The sequence below is a fragment of the Falco cherrug genome, chromosome 10 (genome assembly GCF_023634085.1).
Source record: "Falco cherrug isolate bFalChe1 chromosome 10, bFalChe1.pri, whole genome shotgun sequence".
NCBI lineage: Eukaryota > Metazoa > Chordata > Aves > Falconiformes > Falconidae > Falco > Falco cherrug.
In genome coordinates, this window is record NC_073706.1 from 6,817,012 (window position 1) to 6,835,960 (window position 18,949).

Here is an 18,949-nt window from a genome sequence, read left to right on the forward strand (position 1 = left end):
CCCGCGTGAACAACAAAGTCACTACAAAACTACCACTAGACATCAGTGACCGTAAGTCTAGTGGAAGCACATGGCTGCTGAGGCACAGACAGGACAGAGGGTTCAAGAAAAATCCACGAAGAATCCAGCCCTGTGATCCTACATCAGGAACACACCAGGACAGAAGTGAGCTCTCATTTTCCTTGGCACTCCACATAGCCTACATTTTCTGAAGAAAAAACGAAAAGAGTATGGTGATGTTGAAATGGCTCTTTTTTAATCCTAGCAGAGCTGGTAAGTTTTTCAGTATCTATCTGCCTTTCTATATGTCAATCTGCACCATAAACGGAGGCCAACAAGTTCTTACGTAGGACTTTGCTGTGAATTCGTGTAATTTGCTAAGAGCTTACAGGAGGTCCTTTCTTTATGCTTCTCTTTGGCATTTGCTCCACCATTATCTGGTCCTTAAAAGACCGCCTCTTTCATACACAACGTGTGTGAAGGGTTTGAGCTTATATTCTTCAGTATCAGTGACAAAAATGTTGGATGAATTTTTTACAGACAAATTTCATAGGGCAAATTATCTCCAGGTTCTTCATACACACAAGCCTAAGAAAAAACAATTCAACTCCAAATTGCAAGGGTTAAGAAAAACATAAGCAAGCAAAAAAAAAATATAATTCTAGAAGCACCGAAACTAATGAAGCTCACTTTTCCTTGGGCTTATATTTGACAGTCGAAGGCTCTTTTCAAGAACTACACTGGGGAACAGGGCTGACAGGATGTGAAAAAGATCCAAATGAAATTTTTCCCAGGATGGGGCCACTTATAAGTCTCTCATTTATCTCATAAGGCTTATGACATTTTGCAGCTATCCCTTCAGTTGCAGTTCTCCCCTCCACTCAGCATCTTGTCTTGACAAACTTGAAATAACTTCATTAGCTCTGAAATACCTATTCTGAAATCAGCCAGCAAGTTCAAAAGGTTTGGGGGGGGGGGGGGGGGGGGGGCGGGGGGGGCAGAGACACCCAGACACACACAGTCAGCATGATCCTATCAGCCCACAGAACCATGCTAAAAACACGCACTGAAAACGCATGACTTGTGATAACACCACTGACCTCGTGGTCAATATGAAGTTTATGGTCCTTCCAAGCTTGCAGTGACTTGTACAGATCTGTGTCGCACTGAACAGTATCATTCTCCAGGATATAGCACCTTGGCACAGAAAAGCAAACAACGTTTATTATAGTGGATACACACACAGAGAGCAATGCGAACAGCTGGTTTTAATAACGCAGCTCCAGGAGCGATGAGAAGCCAGATTGGAAATGACATGCAGAATTCAAAACACCAATGTTCATTCAAGAGTGTAAGAGTGTGCTGTGAGCCAGGAAAGAAGTTTGGGTTTGAGTTGCCATGGAAATTTTTCAGAAGTAGAAAAATTCAAGGACAATATTCCTACCAAGCAGAACCTGTTGACTGCTTAATTTCTGTACGTAAATCGTGCTGCACAGAGTCCTTGCTTCTTCGTTAGGCTGTCTGCATAAATAATCTCTACTAACTAGGCAAGCACTGAAAGCATTACTCAGAAGCAATTTCCCAATGCGTGATTAAGTGATACAGGGGTAGCGGCAAGGATAAAGTACATCTTTATAATATCTATTACTACACCATAAAGAAAATGAAAATAAAAAACCCAAAGAGATTTTGCCATTTTCTACAAAAAGGATAAAATTTTTCAAAGATGCCTCCCTGACTTCAAAGGCAAAATACCCTCTGACAATTTCAAGTCTGTATGTTTCAGTAACTTCTAATGTGATCCAGGTTTAAATTCTTTCAAAAACACACACACAGAAAAAAAATAAGTTTATTAGGGGCCAACAAATACCACGTAGCCATTTGGGAACGCTCGTTTAAATTAAAGCAAAGTATTTTCAATACTCCTTCATTTTGTTTAAACTACCTCACTGCCGCCTTTTCTGCAAGTGTTCCTGGGGATGACTCATGAATTACACACAACCTCCCTGACAATTCCTTGTGTGGATTTGGGATGCACCCAGTAAGGCAGCAAAAGTCAATTTAACTTGTTCCAGAAGAAAAGCACAAATAGTGATTGATTGGTCCTGAAATTCACGTGAGCCAGGGTAAGAGGGCACAGTTCTCTGATGTCAGCCTAGCCGTGTCTCCTTGCAGCATCCAGACTCTGACCCTGTTAAACACAAGTCAAACGGGAACCACAGATTTCAACAGCAGCCAACTGCCTCGTGCATGTTTACATGAACTAGTCATTAAACAATTTCATGCACATAATCAATAACGATTGGTGGATTTCCTGATAATTCACAAGCGGAAATGGTGGCTAAACTAATTAAGTACAGTTGAAGATACATCATCAGTCCCTAGACTTGCACGCTGAGGAAAAGATTTTTAGCTCTTAAGAGTTCCCAGACAATTCCCTCGCCTCTCTCTCCATATGTTCCACTTCCCAGTGCTCCTGGTCCATCCAACTTCATTCATAATAGAGATTTTCTTTTCCTAGCACTGACCACAGGAAGCTCTGAGAGGCTGCTTTCTCCCTTAGGGCTGATTTGGTGTTTGAAAGACAAAGCAACCCGAAAGTGGGACATATTCCTTCAGACAGGCCGGGTTACCCACCGCGCAGCGACACTTCCATGGCAGAGCCTTTCCTGCTTCCACACAGCTGCACGCACAGCTCAGTGGAAACACACACCGAGCAGTGATCAGTGTCTCCAAAGTGCAGAAGACAAAAGCACCGCTGTAATTCTTCAGCGGCTTCATGCCCCTCTGTACGTGACGAAACTAAACCAAAACCAAAAGCTGCCGTGCAGATGAGAGTAAGAGTTTTAGTGAAGCTACACTGGGTATCCAAAAGTGACATAATACGCTCATCACAAGTTAACACATGCCTTTATGTAAAGCAGCCACTCAAGCAGCAAAAGTTTTTAGAAATATACCATGTACACCCACCTGTGAGTCACTTTTATTAGGTTAGGGGCTGTGTACTCTGCAATGCCACCGGTGCCACTGTATTCCCCCACGTCTTTATCTTCCTCCTCGCGAAGAAGCGCCCTCTGCGTCTTGTGACGTTTGGTGATGTTTCTCGGTAAGACAGGTTGGTATCCATCCTCCAAACCCGAGTTATAAACAGCTCCATCCAGCTCAACAGATACGGAACGGACAGAGCGATTCCGAACATAGCTTGGTTTGTACTCTGCACAGACCCGCGAAGGAGTAAGAGGGAGAGAAATGGCACGTTACAGTTCGGCCCTCTTTGTGGTTCGTGGAAGGAAAAACCCCAGCCCATACCGTGACGTTTGGAATTAGCTGGATGACAAATGATGCTTGTTGCAGCTCTCGTATGAGCTGCTGCTTCGTTACCTTTTGACGGGGCCGGATGGACACCTTCGGGCACGAGGGAGAGGGCAGACAACGCAGATGCGCAACGGTGGCAAAAGGGAAAGAAAATGTTCAGCATCACCTCGAGAGCAAACAGCTCATCCGAAGAGACTCTGCTCTTCCCCGCCAGAGTCACTAGATGGCAGCGAGACCTTTAAAACCAACCACGACAGTTCCCACAGCGAGACCTGGGGTCACCCTCAGAGACCAGCTCTCCAGGGGTTTCTGTTACCCACCCGACGATGCTCTACTGCTCGGATTCCTGCAACACTTCCCTGAAGCCGTCCCAGGTATTCCCAGTGTTCAGCCTGAGCTTTTTCTCTCTTCGATGCTCATTCTTCAAGGTAGGCTGCTTGATTTTTTCAGGAGGGATGAATACCTGAATCGTTACTTTTAGCCACATCTAATTCTATTCTTTGCAAAATTACTTTCCTGATGTGCAGCCCCATCAGTAAGTCTCTGTAGGAAGCATCACCTGCCAGCGCTACGCACTCCCTCAGAAGGTGAAAGGAACGTTTGCTCTGAATTGTCACTGCGCAGTATTGAGAAGCTCATTGATCTTTTCACCATTACTGCTTTCCAAAGTTCCCTGTCCCAGCCCAGATCCCCAGAGCTCCTACTCTGTTTGGTCTGGAATGGCACAAATACACCCTCGTTATTGAGTCTAAATCCATATCCAAACTTTGCTACTGTATGATGGGGTCCACCACTGACCATATTTCCCGCTCACTGCCAAAACCTGCTGAGAGTCACTCATTACACTAAGCCTAATCATCTCATTGCTTAAGAAAAAAAGTTGAACCGAAGTACAGCCTCTCTTCTCCCCTGTGCCTGGTGCCTGAGTCGTTGCTCTGTGTATGAGGCTTGGAGTCATCCAAGACATTACTGGAAACAACCAAGTCCCTTGGCTGCTCCGGTCACCTCTCCTTTACGCAGAGCTGAGACACACAGCACAGCTCACAAGAAGGGATTTCCTTCTGCCATCTGCTAAGGGGAAAAGGCAACCAATGTGCCAAATGAGAAGACTGATCTTTTTTGCAATCCCAAGCTCCACAGAAAAAGTCTACTTTCTCTATGGGATAATCTCCCCAGTAAAACAAGCAGGGGGGGGAAAAAAAAAAAAAAAAAAAAAAAAAAAAAAAAAAAAAAAAAAAAGCAATGGGAGGTAGAACAAACAAAATTGACAACAGAAATTCATGTCAATTCGCATGCTTTGGCATTAATGCAAAGTGATTTCTCAGAAGCCTTACATGAATTCCAAATAGATTGCAAGGTCTCAAAAGCAATTTTGCGGACTGTGGGAAGAGACATAAACATCTCCTCCCACCTGAAACTGGTCCAAGCACCATATCCCTGTCAACGCCACACACAGAAAGTAGAATACCAGCTGGATTGTCTAGCTTTGCACATTTTCCACCTGTGGTTCAAAGTTTATTGCTGATATTAAGCCAGGTGAGTCACTGCTGAAGGGGAAAAAAAAAAAACAACCAAAGACCAACCCTATTTCAGGCACCCATTCAGGAAATGTTGGACTAAATGAGAAGGAAACTCCCATCTTTTCAGAAGTAGGAGGAAGTTCCAAAAAGCTACACCCTAACAATTACATTCAAAGTATAAACTCCCATTTCTTTAATTGTTCCCTCATTTCGTGCTGTTAAGCTCAGCCAACTAACAATTTACCTTCCTTCCAAGTCTAATATGCCAATCCTGCCTGTTGGACCTCAGCAGATAGCTGCAGGGAACAGTCGCCTACACACGTCCCCGAAGAGCCAGAAGCCGCGAGTTACTCCCCCTTGCAGCCAAACTAACCCAGCCTTACAGCGAACAAATTGGGCTGGAGTGAGACGGCTCATGAAGGATTTTGTTTGTGCCGTGCTATCCACAGTGCTGACTCAGCGCTGTCATTAGTACCAAACTCCATTATTTTCAGAGGATATGGGTAAAATATTTAATAAGATCAATATCCATCTGTGTTGCGTTCTCCCACCTGCTAAGTGCACTGCAGGCATAAATACCAATGTCTAATTACTTAGGAGTCGATCTTCCCCCAGGTTTAGGTTTTACTCTCCAATTCATTTACTTGTGTACACAACCCACAAAACAAAGCAGCTCTAGGGCTGTTAAATACTTGGCCCAGAGCACCTATACTCCCTTCCTCAAGTTCTGAAAGTTTGGCTTCGGTAAGCTCCGAGTGCTGGTGCCTCTCTTCCTCTGGTCTCGCAGACGCCAGCTGTCTTACAGATGGCACTGTTAAAAAGCTGCATCCCCGGGACCGAGTCTGGAAATGGAATCTGGAGCAATTTAAGCCTAAGAAACCTAACGACGTTCCCGTGCCCCGCTCCTCCAGCTGTGTCTCCTTGGACCACCTGACAAGCACGCCTGTCCCCGCTGGGAGCCTGGCAGCAAGCACGCTGTTCTGCGACCGGTCTCCCCAGCCAGTCTAGAGACTCAAAACACACCCGATATTTTACAACTATTTTTTTTTTTGGTAGCATCTCAGGTTTCAACATTGTCTAGCAAAAGCACTAACTGCAGCATCCTAAGTTATTATTCGACTGACTAAAGCAAGGCAAGGGCGCGTTACTAAGCCATAACCCTCGCAACCGACACAAACACGCCCAGCCTGCAGGTTTAGATTTAACTCTTCTCACACCCTCATCACTCAAGCCTTGTTACTGATTTGGCAGCCACCACATTAATGATTTAGCACCGAGATAATTCGGAAATGATAGCTCTCTCGATAACCGAGAAGACTGTAACCAACCATGAATACTGTACGGCATTTTCCCCAAAGCCGGAGCTCGGGGGGAATACTGCAGAAGGCTGACAACTCCTGGTCTTCCCTGCTGACACTCCATGTATGTATTTTGGATCCAACGGATTTTCCAGCATCGTAATGACGATGGAATAAGCCAATACGAAAGGATTCTGCTTCTACATGTGCCAGAAGGAAAACATCCACCACTACCCTCATGAATTCCTGCTTGCTATTTCCCAGTAATGTCTATGTATTTCCCAGAATTTTGTAGAGAAGAAGCATTTTCTTCTCTAACACCGAAGTAAAATTAGGCACTTTGAAGTAAAATTTCTGAAAAGGATCTCAAACATCTAGAAATCTGGATAGAGGTTTACAGGTATTTTTTCCTGGGCATTATGTACCTAGGGATTTCTACAAATCTTATTTTGAATCTGTGTCCTTAGATATTTCACAGAAGAAAAAAGCCCAAACCAAAAGACTTTCTTACATCCAGTTTCTCACAACAGCCATTAAAGATTATACTTCAAATGCATTATGTTCGAAGTAACTGATGTTCAGATTTGGGTGGGTTTTTTTGATTTTTGATGTATTTTTTTTTAATAACAAAGAATGTCATTTTGCTCCAGTATTGAGACTACCTCAAAAGAAAAATGAATGACATGAAAACTGGAATAAAAGTACACTAACCCCTTTGTACACACTTCTGTTTGTTGTTTACAAATCTGTGTGGCCTCCCATCATTACTCTACACGCAGCTTAATAACTCCTTTAATCACATGCACTTGTTCATCCCAGGAGGAGATCACATTCACAGCAAGAAAAACACAATAGGCCACAACACAGCCAAAGATTTTAAGAGCTCACTATCGCTTTCAACTTTCTTCCTACTGCAAAGATTTGTTTCATCTTTCTTATAAAAATAAAAACATACTGAAGAAAATAAAGAGGACGCAGAAATGCAAACATTCCTGACACCCAAGCCCAGATATACTGAATATTAATGCTTCTGTATTTCTACATGTAAAAAGCTTTGCAGGCGATTGTGTATTTGTACACGGCCCAAATGGCACGTACATGACACGACCCTGTTTTGCAAGTGGCTTTATTCAATTTAGAAACCAGCGTTGCCTGCTAAACGCGCTGGTGCACCTGACAACGTGTCTAGACCATGCCTACATCAGAAAGTAATTATTTTATCAAAACATGTGGTGCTCCAGCCCCTCTATCAGTAATTTAGTCTGGTCTTTTAGGCCACATGTTCTCACTACACATGACTGGTTTTAATTTTTCAGAAAGACTATTTTTTTATTTTGATGAATGAATGAATGAAAAAGCGAAAGTAATTTTCCGAAAGATGTACCTCCATCAGGGTTTGCAACACACCCGATGCACCCTAGAAGCAGGGCACCCAATTTACTTTCCTGCAAATGACTGTAGGTTAGAATCCGTCAAAATTGCTCTCTGCAAATCCATCTCTATTGTGCACGACAAAAGGGAGCGATCAGGGTGTTTCCTTCAAAACTACACTGCTTCTGTGAACTAAAGCATTAATGTGGCTGAGCAGCTAGTCCAGTTTGAAACTTCTATGTTCTATTTAGCTCTTGTTCAATCTAATGACTAGCATTTACTGGCATTCAAGCAGGGCTGCAGTATGATCCCATGCACTCATCGAATTCTGAGCAGCAGACCTCAAAGACGCCCTCAGAAATGTGCAACCCATTCCAAATCTCACAAAAATGGGCATAAAACTCCAAATACGTATCGCGGGTACCCACCAGGCCACCCTCTTACTATGCACAATCCAGTAAGCCAGCCTTCTAGGTGAGCTGTTTAGAAAAATCTCGGTGTGTTACCTTGACTTGAACTACTTTGTGCTCGTTTGCATTCAACGTGTGATTTATTAGGTAAGTACACGTAAAAGAATAGCCAGCACCAAATCAAAGGGTCTATGTCAATAGGTCCAAGTTAACGTCTCCCACTGTATGGCTCACCCTGGATGCAGGCAGAGGGAAAACCAAAGCATCTATGGAGCCAATTATTTTACTCAAGACGTGAGCAACAGGGACGTGATTGTCAAGATCCTAGCTTATGCTGCTGAAGTTTATGCCTTACGGTTTGATAAGGCATAGGATAATCTCCATCTCTTCCCAGCAGAACACAGGGAAAAAACCACTGTCCTGACTCCTCTGCTAGAGGGAGCAACCTTCACTCTTTTTTACCTCAACCTCCTTCACACATAAACTAAAGGTAATTATACCCTTATCCACCTCCTCTGGATGTTGTGCAAATTAGTTAATGTTTAGGAAGTGCCGACGGAAAGTACTTAAGTAAGAGTTAAGTATTATCAGATAGCATTATGTTGCCCTCACTAAAATTGTTTTCCTCTTCTTATTTAAGTGCCTTCGATCTACTATTATTTGACTCACCGTGATTGAACTTTCCTCTTTACAACTTAAAAAAAAAGTTAATTGAACTGCAAGTTCTAGTGTTATTTAAAGATTATCTGCTGTGCCACATATTTAAGCAGCAAGTATAGTTGAGTGATTTCATCCTGCAACCAATATTTTTTTCCCAACTAAAAATTAGCTTAGTAGGTACTAATCAGCTTGCAAGGCAAATATAATGGGAGAAAATCAATTTAAACTCTCTGTTTGAAGCTTGTGCCAGGTCATTATACAGAAAGACTAATCTGCTAAATAATTAAGGCTCTGTATTTGTGGAGTGAGACGAAAGAAACATTACAAGTGAATAATAATTCTCTGCTGCCATTTGCCTCTTTAATCTATAATTAGACTATGTACTTCAAATATAGATGTTAGTCTGACTAAGGTTGAACACAGAGCCAGTGAAATGGGCTTTCTGAAAAAGCACCTGATCTGTGCCAAGGAAACTAGAAAGAGAGTCATTCCCTTTGGACGTGATCTCTGGTTAGAAGTCAGCCTTGTCTCTGCTGACTGAGCACAAGGAGAGGATGTCAGAAGCAAGCAGCTTCTGTAACAAAGCACACGCATCCTTATTAAAAATAAATCACTGCAGTAATGGCTCCAAGCCTTGCAGTACCTACTGAAAACCAGAGTATCTGCTCTAAAACGGTGTTCGTGTTTCATGGCCTATGTAACGACATGCCTACTTGCCACTTCAGGCTCTGTGCTCTGTTTCCCCATTTTGAAAGCCATAAATACAGGACCTATTTTGGATGAAAACATTCCTCTGCCTACAGAGAAATTGTCAAATCTGATTGTCCAGTATGAGGCCCACTGCTTCACAGTTAGATACACAGTAAATATGCTGATAAAACTCAATGCCCGTGAAAATCAGGACAATTACTCGTGTTAGTGAGCAAACTCCTAACAGTTTCTGAGGCAGAGACGGAAGATACAGTGGATTTGCTTACTTTTCTTGGAGAAGAGTTTCTTTCTCCGTCCCACGTGGCTCAGCTTGTATTCATTCTCTTCACAATTGCAGTCTTCACTATTCCTGCTGTAATACTTGGGCAAAATATTGGAGGTGCCTTTGCTGTTGCCTGCAGCTGCCAAGTTTGCCATTCCCTTGCATTTGTGTAGCTTCAGCTTTCCACTGGCATCTTCCACACACTGCCATTTCTGGAAGAAAAATTTGGTCATTAAAACTCTGTCCCAACTGTGCTTTGTCTAACAGCCAGCTCCAGCAATCTATCAGAGATTCCTCGGTGTAGGAAGCTGGGGCTCATCTATCACTTACTACCAAAACAGATTTTTCTGTAATCTTCCATTTTCAGACAAAACAGGAACTCCTTGGAACGCTCTCGCATTTGTTTCTGATTTTGTTTCTTGGAGGCAGAACAATGGGGATTTCTTCACAAAATCAGTACTACAGCTAAAAGCATGGAGGTGACAACTTTCAGAAGCAAAGCTACGGCGTAAGCCAAGGCCCTTCATGCCTTATCCACGGGTCTGAAAAGAATCCTTGCCTACCAGCCAGTATTTGTCAGGCTGGCAGGAATCTACGCCACCAATACACTATTAAACCAGCACCAAGCTCCGGGCCTGCATATCCATCTTCAGCTCCTTTCCATACTCTACAAGAAGGGAAAAAGTTTTTCAGAGGAGTTTCTTTCTCTTTCCTAGTTCAAATGCCTGATGGTGGGAAGATTTTATCCAAGTTGTGGATTCCTTTACTGTAAAGATCTGGTTTGAGCTGGTTATCTGGACTCATTCTACGGTCAAAGAAGAGGAACAGTGACTTCCAGGGTATAATTTGCTTCATCCTAAGGTGGCTGTACAAAAGGGATAAAAAGGACCACCCTGCAGAAGTGCCGTTTCTCCTCACTAACCTTTAAAAGGGTCAGTAGGATTGGATCAGCTATGGAAGTCTGTAGTTACGATGAGTTTATCCTCATCTTGAGTGCTTCTCAATAGCTTTTCCCATTCAAACACCCTTGGGCTTGACGAGCAATGGCGAGCCGCACTGGATGCCTGTGAGGTGAGAATCCCCTGCCTCTTCCACCCAAACTAGAGAAAAATCTCATCTCTAACCTCCGGTTGCTTCTGTTACTCAAAACCTGAAGCAACTTGCTTATAGCTCCCTTTGTGCTGCTCTCAGAGCGGTGCCGAGGGCAAGGGAGCTTAGCCACCTTCGAACTGGCACAGGAGTTTTACCTGCTTTCCAGATACATCACAAAATCATCTCACCTACTCCTTTATTTACCAACACACCACCTGCTCCAAAGCAAGGCTCTGTGATACGTAAAAAACCCTCACAGTAGCGTTGCTACTGCTTTAAATAGAGCCTCTCGGAAACACCAGCTTTTTGCTGAGTCTTCAGAGGCGTTCCTCTTTTTCCCCATTACAAAATCCTAAGCCTGTGCCTCCAGGACTCACTGGAATATTGAGAATTTTCCAAATAAAAGAACAGAAAGAAAAACAGCAGCAGCTCCCAAGTGAGATGATTTTTTTACAGCAGCCCGCAGCTTTACGAGGGAGATTCGGTCACTCCAGCTCCCACAGAGAGGTACGCCCAGGCAAGGACAACAAAGCCTACATTTTCCACTGAAATTCACTCCATTGTTTGCATGACAGTGAAGTAAGAAAACAGTATCACTGTGCTTTTAGAATACAGAATTTAACAGGAGTCAGAAGTGAACTGGACAGTTACAGTGGGTTTATCTATGTCCACGGCAGATCCTCTCATTTACAACGATCAGAGTTTTATGATGTGTCCACCTATTTCCTCAGACAACTGGAGGCCAAGTCTCCAAAACTGTAATTACTTCTTACATGCCCATATTGCACCCAACCTCCTGTGCAATCCATGTCTTGCCCTGATGCAGATAAAGCCGGCTAAACATTCAGCACCAGAAATCATGGGAAATTTAATGATACTGACAATAAGACACTTGAATCAGACATCTTTGCATGACTGTCTTCATCTGTGAAGCAGGACACGTTTACCTAGTTGAGGTGTAGAACAAAAATAACCCTTGAAGAATAAATCGCTGAGTCTTAATTTTATTACTATTTTTTATAAATGCCTGACATTGATTGATGCACAGACTGAGGTCTGAAGTAAAAGTTATTTTACTGGAATAAGCAATGGGTACTTTCACAATGAAAAAAAGGATGGGAAAATATTTGTTGCTGTTTCCCATTTCAATTCATCTGAATCTCATTCTTGAAAACGTATGAACAAACTGCATTTTCTGCTCAGTAGAGCTCTATGCTGTAGGTGTGTAATACATGAAAAATGAAGATTCAACAGAGGGCAAGTTAAATGCTATGATGAGAACTACTGTAAATAAGTGCTCTGATGTGTGGCCCAAAAATATTTTTTCTCTATTTCTTTCATCTCCTGTCAAGAAAGTGATGCTCATTTTTCCCCTCCAGGTGAACTGGAAAAAATCCTTTAATTTTTGGTGCAGTTTAAATCTTTCCAAGGCAGCTGTATGCTACAGTGAAAACATCTTAAAGACTTTGCTGGAAGGGCACATTGTATGCATTAACAGGCCCACCGCTGAACAACTGCAGTGCAGAACTACATAAATGACTTTAGAAGCAAACACTGAACACATGGGGGTGGAGGCAGGAAGGGAAGTCTCAAGCTTTTCCTTTTTTCCCAGAACACATAGAGACACGTGTGTGAATATGTCTGGGATTCCACAGCGTACGCTTGGTCTGCTTGTAGGTACAAATGCAAATTCTCCGGGTCAGTATCACGGCTGTATCAGTTGCAGTCATTTCCACAGGATGCTTTCAAACTTAGGGGGAAAAGACAGTAATTGCAAGAAAACTGGGAAAACCTCTGCCTGACACTCAAGAAGCTTTAAACATTGCAAATTCTGGCATTTTTAATTGGTTTCTGGTGCACAGCATACCATCATGCAGAAACCTGTGTCAAACCCTGGAAGCAACTGAAATATTTTATAAGAGGTAATCACTTAAATAATTAAATCCCTATATGAAGAACTCTAGAGTGCCCCAGAGATACTTTGGCTCACAGGTACAAATGATAACCTCCAGCAGCAAAACATAATTACATATAAATAGCGGATTAACTCAGCCAGTCAAGAAAACAAAGTGCCTTTAGCTCACCACTTGCCCTCAACTTTTCAGGTCTTTTCTTCATTAGGCCAAAAGACGTGTCCCTGATTCAAGTTCTATAGCTCGTAGCATCTCAATAAGAGCTAAGTCCTGAAAAGGACTAACACACACTACAAGTCAGTGGAAGACCCAGAATCTTCATCTCAGCTCGTATCAAAACTCCCAAGGAAGAACCTTTCTTTCCTCCTGCAAAGCCTTGCAGAACAGCTACTCAACCATCAAATAAACGGCTTTTGCAATATGTCCTGAAGTCCATCAAACTCACGTTGTGCAAAACTTTCCAGACACCTCATTTAATCATCAAAGCTGTTCCAGCTGGAGATTTCCCACCATCTTCAGGCAGGCCAAGTTAGCTGCTGTGCTTGTGCTTTCTGCCACCTACTGTGCTGGGCTTGTTCTAACACTTCTGCTCCATCCTCTACCCTGCCTCCCACTGCACAACACATGCTACCCAGCTATTTGTCTGCAAAGCAGAAGAGTCTGGGCTTTAGTTTAATGGAGAAATTAGTGCTACTGAACAGAAATCTTGTCCAAAGGTACACTGTGAAGGCATAAAAAAAAAAAAAAGACAGTTTGTAACATATATTCTCCCCTCCAGCCCAAACTACCTGCCATGTGTACCAACAAGAGTAAATTAAGACCTCCATATCTATGAAACACGAGTTTTAACAGCAGCAGTTGTAGACTGAACAGATGCCCTGTTTCCCTCCAGTAATACTATTCACCTTGAACATGCAAATGACCCCCGAGCAGAAAAAGACATGTTATATTTTTCTGTGTGTCAAAACCCCATTATTTCCTTCACAGCCCCTATCACCATGAAGTGTTTTTTGCATTATTGTGCATCAACGCCTTCTAACCGCCACAGCAATCACAGATGTTAATTCAATGTCATTACTTGAGGCTCCAATCAGAAATAAATAGTCATGACCTTCCCAGCAGGATTTTTTCCTGCAATTCACTCATTACCCTCAGTGAATCTCGCTCAGCTGACATTGTTTTATTTGGGGGAAAAGGGCTGATTGCACAAGCCTGCCTAAGAAAAGATTCCAGTTGAAACATACAGCTTTCAGAGCTCAGCCCTAAATCATCATGCTGTGTCACATCAGCTCCTCTTTTTGTTAAGCGGAAGAGATTCCGTTCCCTTTTACAGAGAAGTGAAAAGTGAAACTGTCTGATCAGTTAGCTGCCAGCAAGGCTCCCTCCCTAACAGTTTTAGGAATACAGGCTCTAGGAATCAAAGTTTATACACGATAATAAAGTCCTGCCCCTGCCAGCAACCTGACAAAAACACTTCAGCAATATCCATCGTCTTTGGTGGATGCAGATGCCTTCTGAACCCCACCCTTGCCACCACACTGGATGGTGAGCTAGAAACAAACTGCTTTAATGGCTAGAAATATTCCAAGTTCCAGTCTAAATTGATTTATGAGTAGTCAGGATACATTTTCTTTCTTGTATGAAACAGTACAGTTACAGTTTAGTTAGCATGAAAGGGTTGAAGCTTCAGTTTAGTTCTTCTTTGCTGTGATTTGCTCCGTGTGTTATTTTTTATTTGGCTAATGAGGACAAAACAGCGAAATCTAGAGAGAGACGCAAGCCCCATCGCCACAAGAGGTAGTTCTACTGCTTTTGCTGGCAGCTTGTCCTACTGCTCAGATGTTGCAGGTTTCAGGAAACAATGTGAATTTCCCATTGTTTGTCTCATACACATTACTACTCTGTTCTTGCGGACTGAAAATAATTGGCTCATGTCTTCTGTATAATATCTCTTAGATCCATGCAGACAGATTCCTCTCTCCTCAGCTATTTTTTTGACTGAATATGCCCAGTTCCTTAGCTCTTCCTGACAGGCATTATCTTCTTAATCTTCGAACATTTTGTTGTTCCCCCTCCCCATACCTTCTTCCAATTTACCCATCGGCAAAGGATGAATCTGGTTTCGTCTATTTCATATCATCAGTACATAAATAACCCTGCCTGCTCTCCATTCTAGCTGGACATCGTTTCATTACACTGACTCACAATTTTTGGAGATTTGGACCTCTGGGCACTCAGCTCAATTTCAGTTGTCACACGCTACACATCACTCAAACCTTAAAATTGTAAGATGGATGAACAAGTCATTGACAGAAAATTTGAAGGGCTTTTTAATGCCACAAACTGTAGCCGAAGCGAGGCAGGTGGGACAATCAACTAGCATGCAAATGAAAAATCCAGTGTTCAGCTAAATTTAAGATTACAATTATACAATTCATTTATTATTAATATATATATTATCAATGTATCAAATGGTCCCAGCTGCTGTGTTAGTACTGCAGAAGCTAAGCAGTGACAGCCCAAGCAGAAATTACATTAGCAGTGGAGAAAAAAACCCAGCAGCACCAAAAGGGGAATTGATTTGTCCAAGGTCCCCCATCGAGTCCCTAACGGTTCCCAGACAGCAGCCAGTCTCCTGACCACCAGCTCATCGTCTTTTGAACTAAACTACACTGCTACTCGTATCGGGGTATTTGAAAAATCTGGGGGTTTTATTAGATGTTGGTATTGATTTTGGCAAGCTACCTGCAACAACCACTACTGTAATGACAAGGAGTTTAAAAATCTCAATTAACAAGAAATGCAAATTTCTTGGTTTTGTAAAGCAACAACAAGCAAAAAGACATCCTAAGTAAAATAGCCTCTGGATATCATTATAGGCTATTTCTGGCTAAAGAAGGAAAACAGTTTTGTTAATTATAATTCCTGATAAAGAATACAATCCTTGAGTAACAGCCTTAATAAATCATCATGGTTTTAATTTTCATGGTTTGTTGCCTCTTAATTTTATCAGTTTGAGGGCTGATAAAATTTTTAATGTATGAAGTTATCAACAAGTCATTTCTTGTTGCAATCACAGATTAAGAACCTGATCCCGAAAGTTGCTGAGCATGTGCAACTCACACTGGAATTCAGGAACGCTAAAGACCTCCTAAAGAGCTATTAAAATTACCTGGACTCTAGCTGGCTTGATATGCTTCCCTTATCAACAGAACCTAAATTCTTTAGTAACCTCAGGATAACTCTGCTAGGCACAGAAGAACCGGACAACCACAAAAGACAGATAGATCAGAAACTTTCTTCCCAGTTTTAAAAGAAATTCCTTATAAAACCTGACTTAGTTTTCTAGGTCTGACTAACATAAGTTCAAGACACATTGCCCTCAGGAGGAGAAAATGCACGTGATTTTTTCTACAACTCCACCCCTGGCACTAAGCAATAGCTAATAATGATTATGGTGGCCAGACCATGATCTAGAGGTATCACTTACGAACTGCTGTTGGAAAGCACACATTGATCAGAATAGTTTTCATTGCTGCCATGCCATCCTATGAGAACTGGGGGGACCAACTGAGCAAGTGACATGCTTTTACTTAGGGTATCTTCATGCCAGTTACAGAAAGAATATCCCTTCATAACCCTGGTACAGCACAAAGCACATCTAAAAGAAACAAAGTGCAATTTTTTTCATTTTGAATGTTCTCCTGTGAAAACTGTCATATAAAATGCTATTTTTAATGCTATTTAACTGCAAATTCTATTTGTATCAGGTTTGCACATAAATAGAGCTTTGAAAATAAAAAAGATTTGAAAAGGAAATAGTGTGAACTCTGACAACTATTTTTCTTCAAGAGTTAGCAATATTATTGTATGATGCTAGGTCCTGCTAGAGACAAAATTAGTATTTAAAATTATTTTTTTTCACATGTACAGCATAGATTCCCTACAGCAATCAGCAATGCTGCAGGTATTGCATGCTTAACAAATGTGCACAAAGTTGGCAAATGACTTAAAGGGAGATTTTGTGCAGCTGTTGTTATGATACTGTGGAGTTGCTGGGAATACTCTACAGAGCGATGCTGATATCATAATTGGCTTCCACAAAAGCACATTAATGCAGGCCGCCAGATAAAAGTGGGTCAGCTTCCACTTACCAGCCCGTTTAGAATGAAAGGCCGAACTACACTGAAGAGAAAAAATTTGTGTGGAAGCCATTAGGTACTAGGATAAATGTTTTTTATTTCATGTGGGAAGAAAGAGCTCATCTCTTTTAAATCCTTGAATATAAATGCTGAGCTGCTCTTTCATCTGAGCCTACAGTCACCCTTTGTTGGATGCAAATAACTAACACAGACCAAACCCTACTAACTGAAAAAGAAAACATGGCAACACACAGATTCCCATTGCACTCAGAAGAATTTACATATATTAGTGTTGCCAAAAAAAAAAAAAATCCCACATAATGGACTCTGAAATAAGGTTTTAAACAGCGTGAATAGCCTCATCTCCATGATCCTGGTGCTCTCTTATCAAAACGATTATAGGTCAAGGAGGGTGACAGATTTGCAAAGGAACAGCATTTTGTGGTGATGGAACTATATTCACAAACTTGCATGCTCACAAAGCAGAATTTCAAATTCTCCATCTCGCTTTCAAAGCTTTCTTTACCTCTCCTTTACTCTAAGCTCTGTCCTTGTCTTTTACATTCACTCGCCTTCTGAGTCTCTGTCCTCCATTTGTGCTTCTCGCCTCCTGCTCACACTTTAGGTTCCCTGGCACTGCTCAGACTTCTCTATGCATGGAACAGCAGGTCCCCTAAACTTGCTTAAGTCAAAAGAAAGAATCCCAATGACTTTAGCAAGCTTTCACCTAATTCTGACCCAGAATTCTCTTCATCTTTGCATCAGGCTGTGAGAATTCACCTTTCGCACTAACACTCCAGATACTGTTAAATGCACAATAAAAAAGTGTCCTGCAGGATCAGGAGACATTTGCTATAATAACCACTGTATCTGTACATCATAAACTACCCCAAGGCAGCGGTATGTTATTCATTTGGGCTCATTCTACTTATTATGCAGAGCTGTGAACAGCACCAGCAAACAGACAACACCCATTTGCCATTTGAGAAGTTAGTCTTGCTTCACTCTGAAAAGACTTTTGGGTGCACCCATATTTAGACACAATTTATCCTCAAATAAGCACATTCATCTCCCACTATTCCTGCTGTCTAGACAGACTGCTAGGACATATTCTCTAGAGCAGGGGTTAGATGGATTGAGACTCCCTTGAGAGCCCTTCCCAGGCTCTAATTGACTTGATTGTTAAGCAATTTTTCCTGATGTCCAACTTAAATTTCTTTTTTGCTCAATTTCATCCTATCACTTCCAATTACATCTGACTGAATTGTTCAAAACAATTCTTCTCCTCTGTCTCTTGACAATGAGGATGCAGCACATGCATCTCTTATTAGCACACCTTCACTTCAGAACTTATTGGCAATTCAGAGTACGGAGTTGACATTTTATGCCTACTTCTTACAGATGTCAAAGATATTTTATTATCCATGGAAGAAAACATAAGCCTGTGAATGCGTGTAGACAATACAGAGCCTTCCCCCTTTCTTCCATAACTGAGACATGTGGTAATTAGTGTAAGAAAGCCTGAATGTAGCTGAGTTACCTTATGCAAAGAGACAGTTTCAGTGACAACACGGACTTGGAAAGTTTCTCTTCCCCTCTGTTCTTACAACAACGTTCAAAATAATTGGGAAGATGAAGACAAAAGGAAGAAGTTGAAAGATCTCTCAAAGGGAAAATACTGATGGAAAAACTGTGTTTCCCCAAACTACTTACTGGACGATGTAGCAGAAACAATGACTTTTCCCCCAGTTTCTCAAAGACAACTGCAAATTCAAAAAACAACAGCTTGCTCCCACCCATTGAAATTTCAGCTCAAGACATCTGAAGACAATAAACTACTGCACAAACTACTTCTTTAAGTTCAGTATTTTTAGGAAGAACAGGACGTTGTAACCTCTCTGTATGCAAAATGTGACAAAGAAGCCACAGGAGGAAAACGGCATCTGGAAAATGCTTACACATATAAATTGGATCCGAACACCTAAGGAGCAACGGACTCATTTCACAGGTGCGCTGAACTACAGGCAGGAGCCCCCAGTGTGCCCAGGTGGCCAAGAGGCCAACAGCAGCCTGGCTGGTGTCCCCAGCAGTGTGGCCAGCAGGACCAGGGCGGCGATCGTCCCGCTGTGCTCGGCACTGGTGAGGCTGCACTGCGAGTCCCGTGTCCGGCTCTGGGCCCCTCGCTGCGGGAGGGACGTGGAGGGGCTGGAGCGTGTCCAGAGATGGAAACGGGGCTGGGGAAGGGGCCGGGGCAC

General features: G+C 42.2%; 1 protein-coding gene across 18 annotated transcripts in view; it reads right to left on the reverse strand.

Annotated features, from left to right (window-relative positions):
- Positions 1-18,949, reverse strand: part of SULF2 (sulfatase 2) — a 163,606-nt gene that overhangs the window by 10,442 nt on the left and 134,215 nt on the right. For all 18 annotated transcript variants that reach the window (XR_008734083.1, XM_055721682.1, XM_055721674.1 and 15 more), the window contains 3 exons: positions 9,552-9,759; positions 2,971-3,214; positions 1,101-1,197 (listed from right to left, as the gene is read on the reverse strand). Coding sequence is in view for 17 of the 18 variants with exons in the window: in XM_055721682.1 (XP_055577657.1) it covers positions 1,101-1,197; positions 2,971-3,214; positions 9,552-9,759 (549 nt within the window). In the remaining variant the exon portion in view is untranslated. The remainder of the gene's footprint in view (positions 1-1,100; positions 1,198-2,970; positions 3,215-9,551; positions 9,760-18,949) is intronic.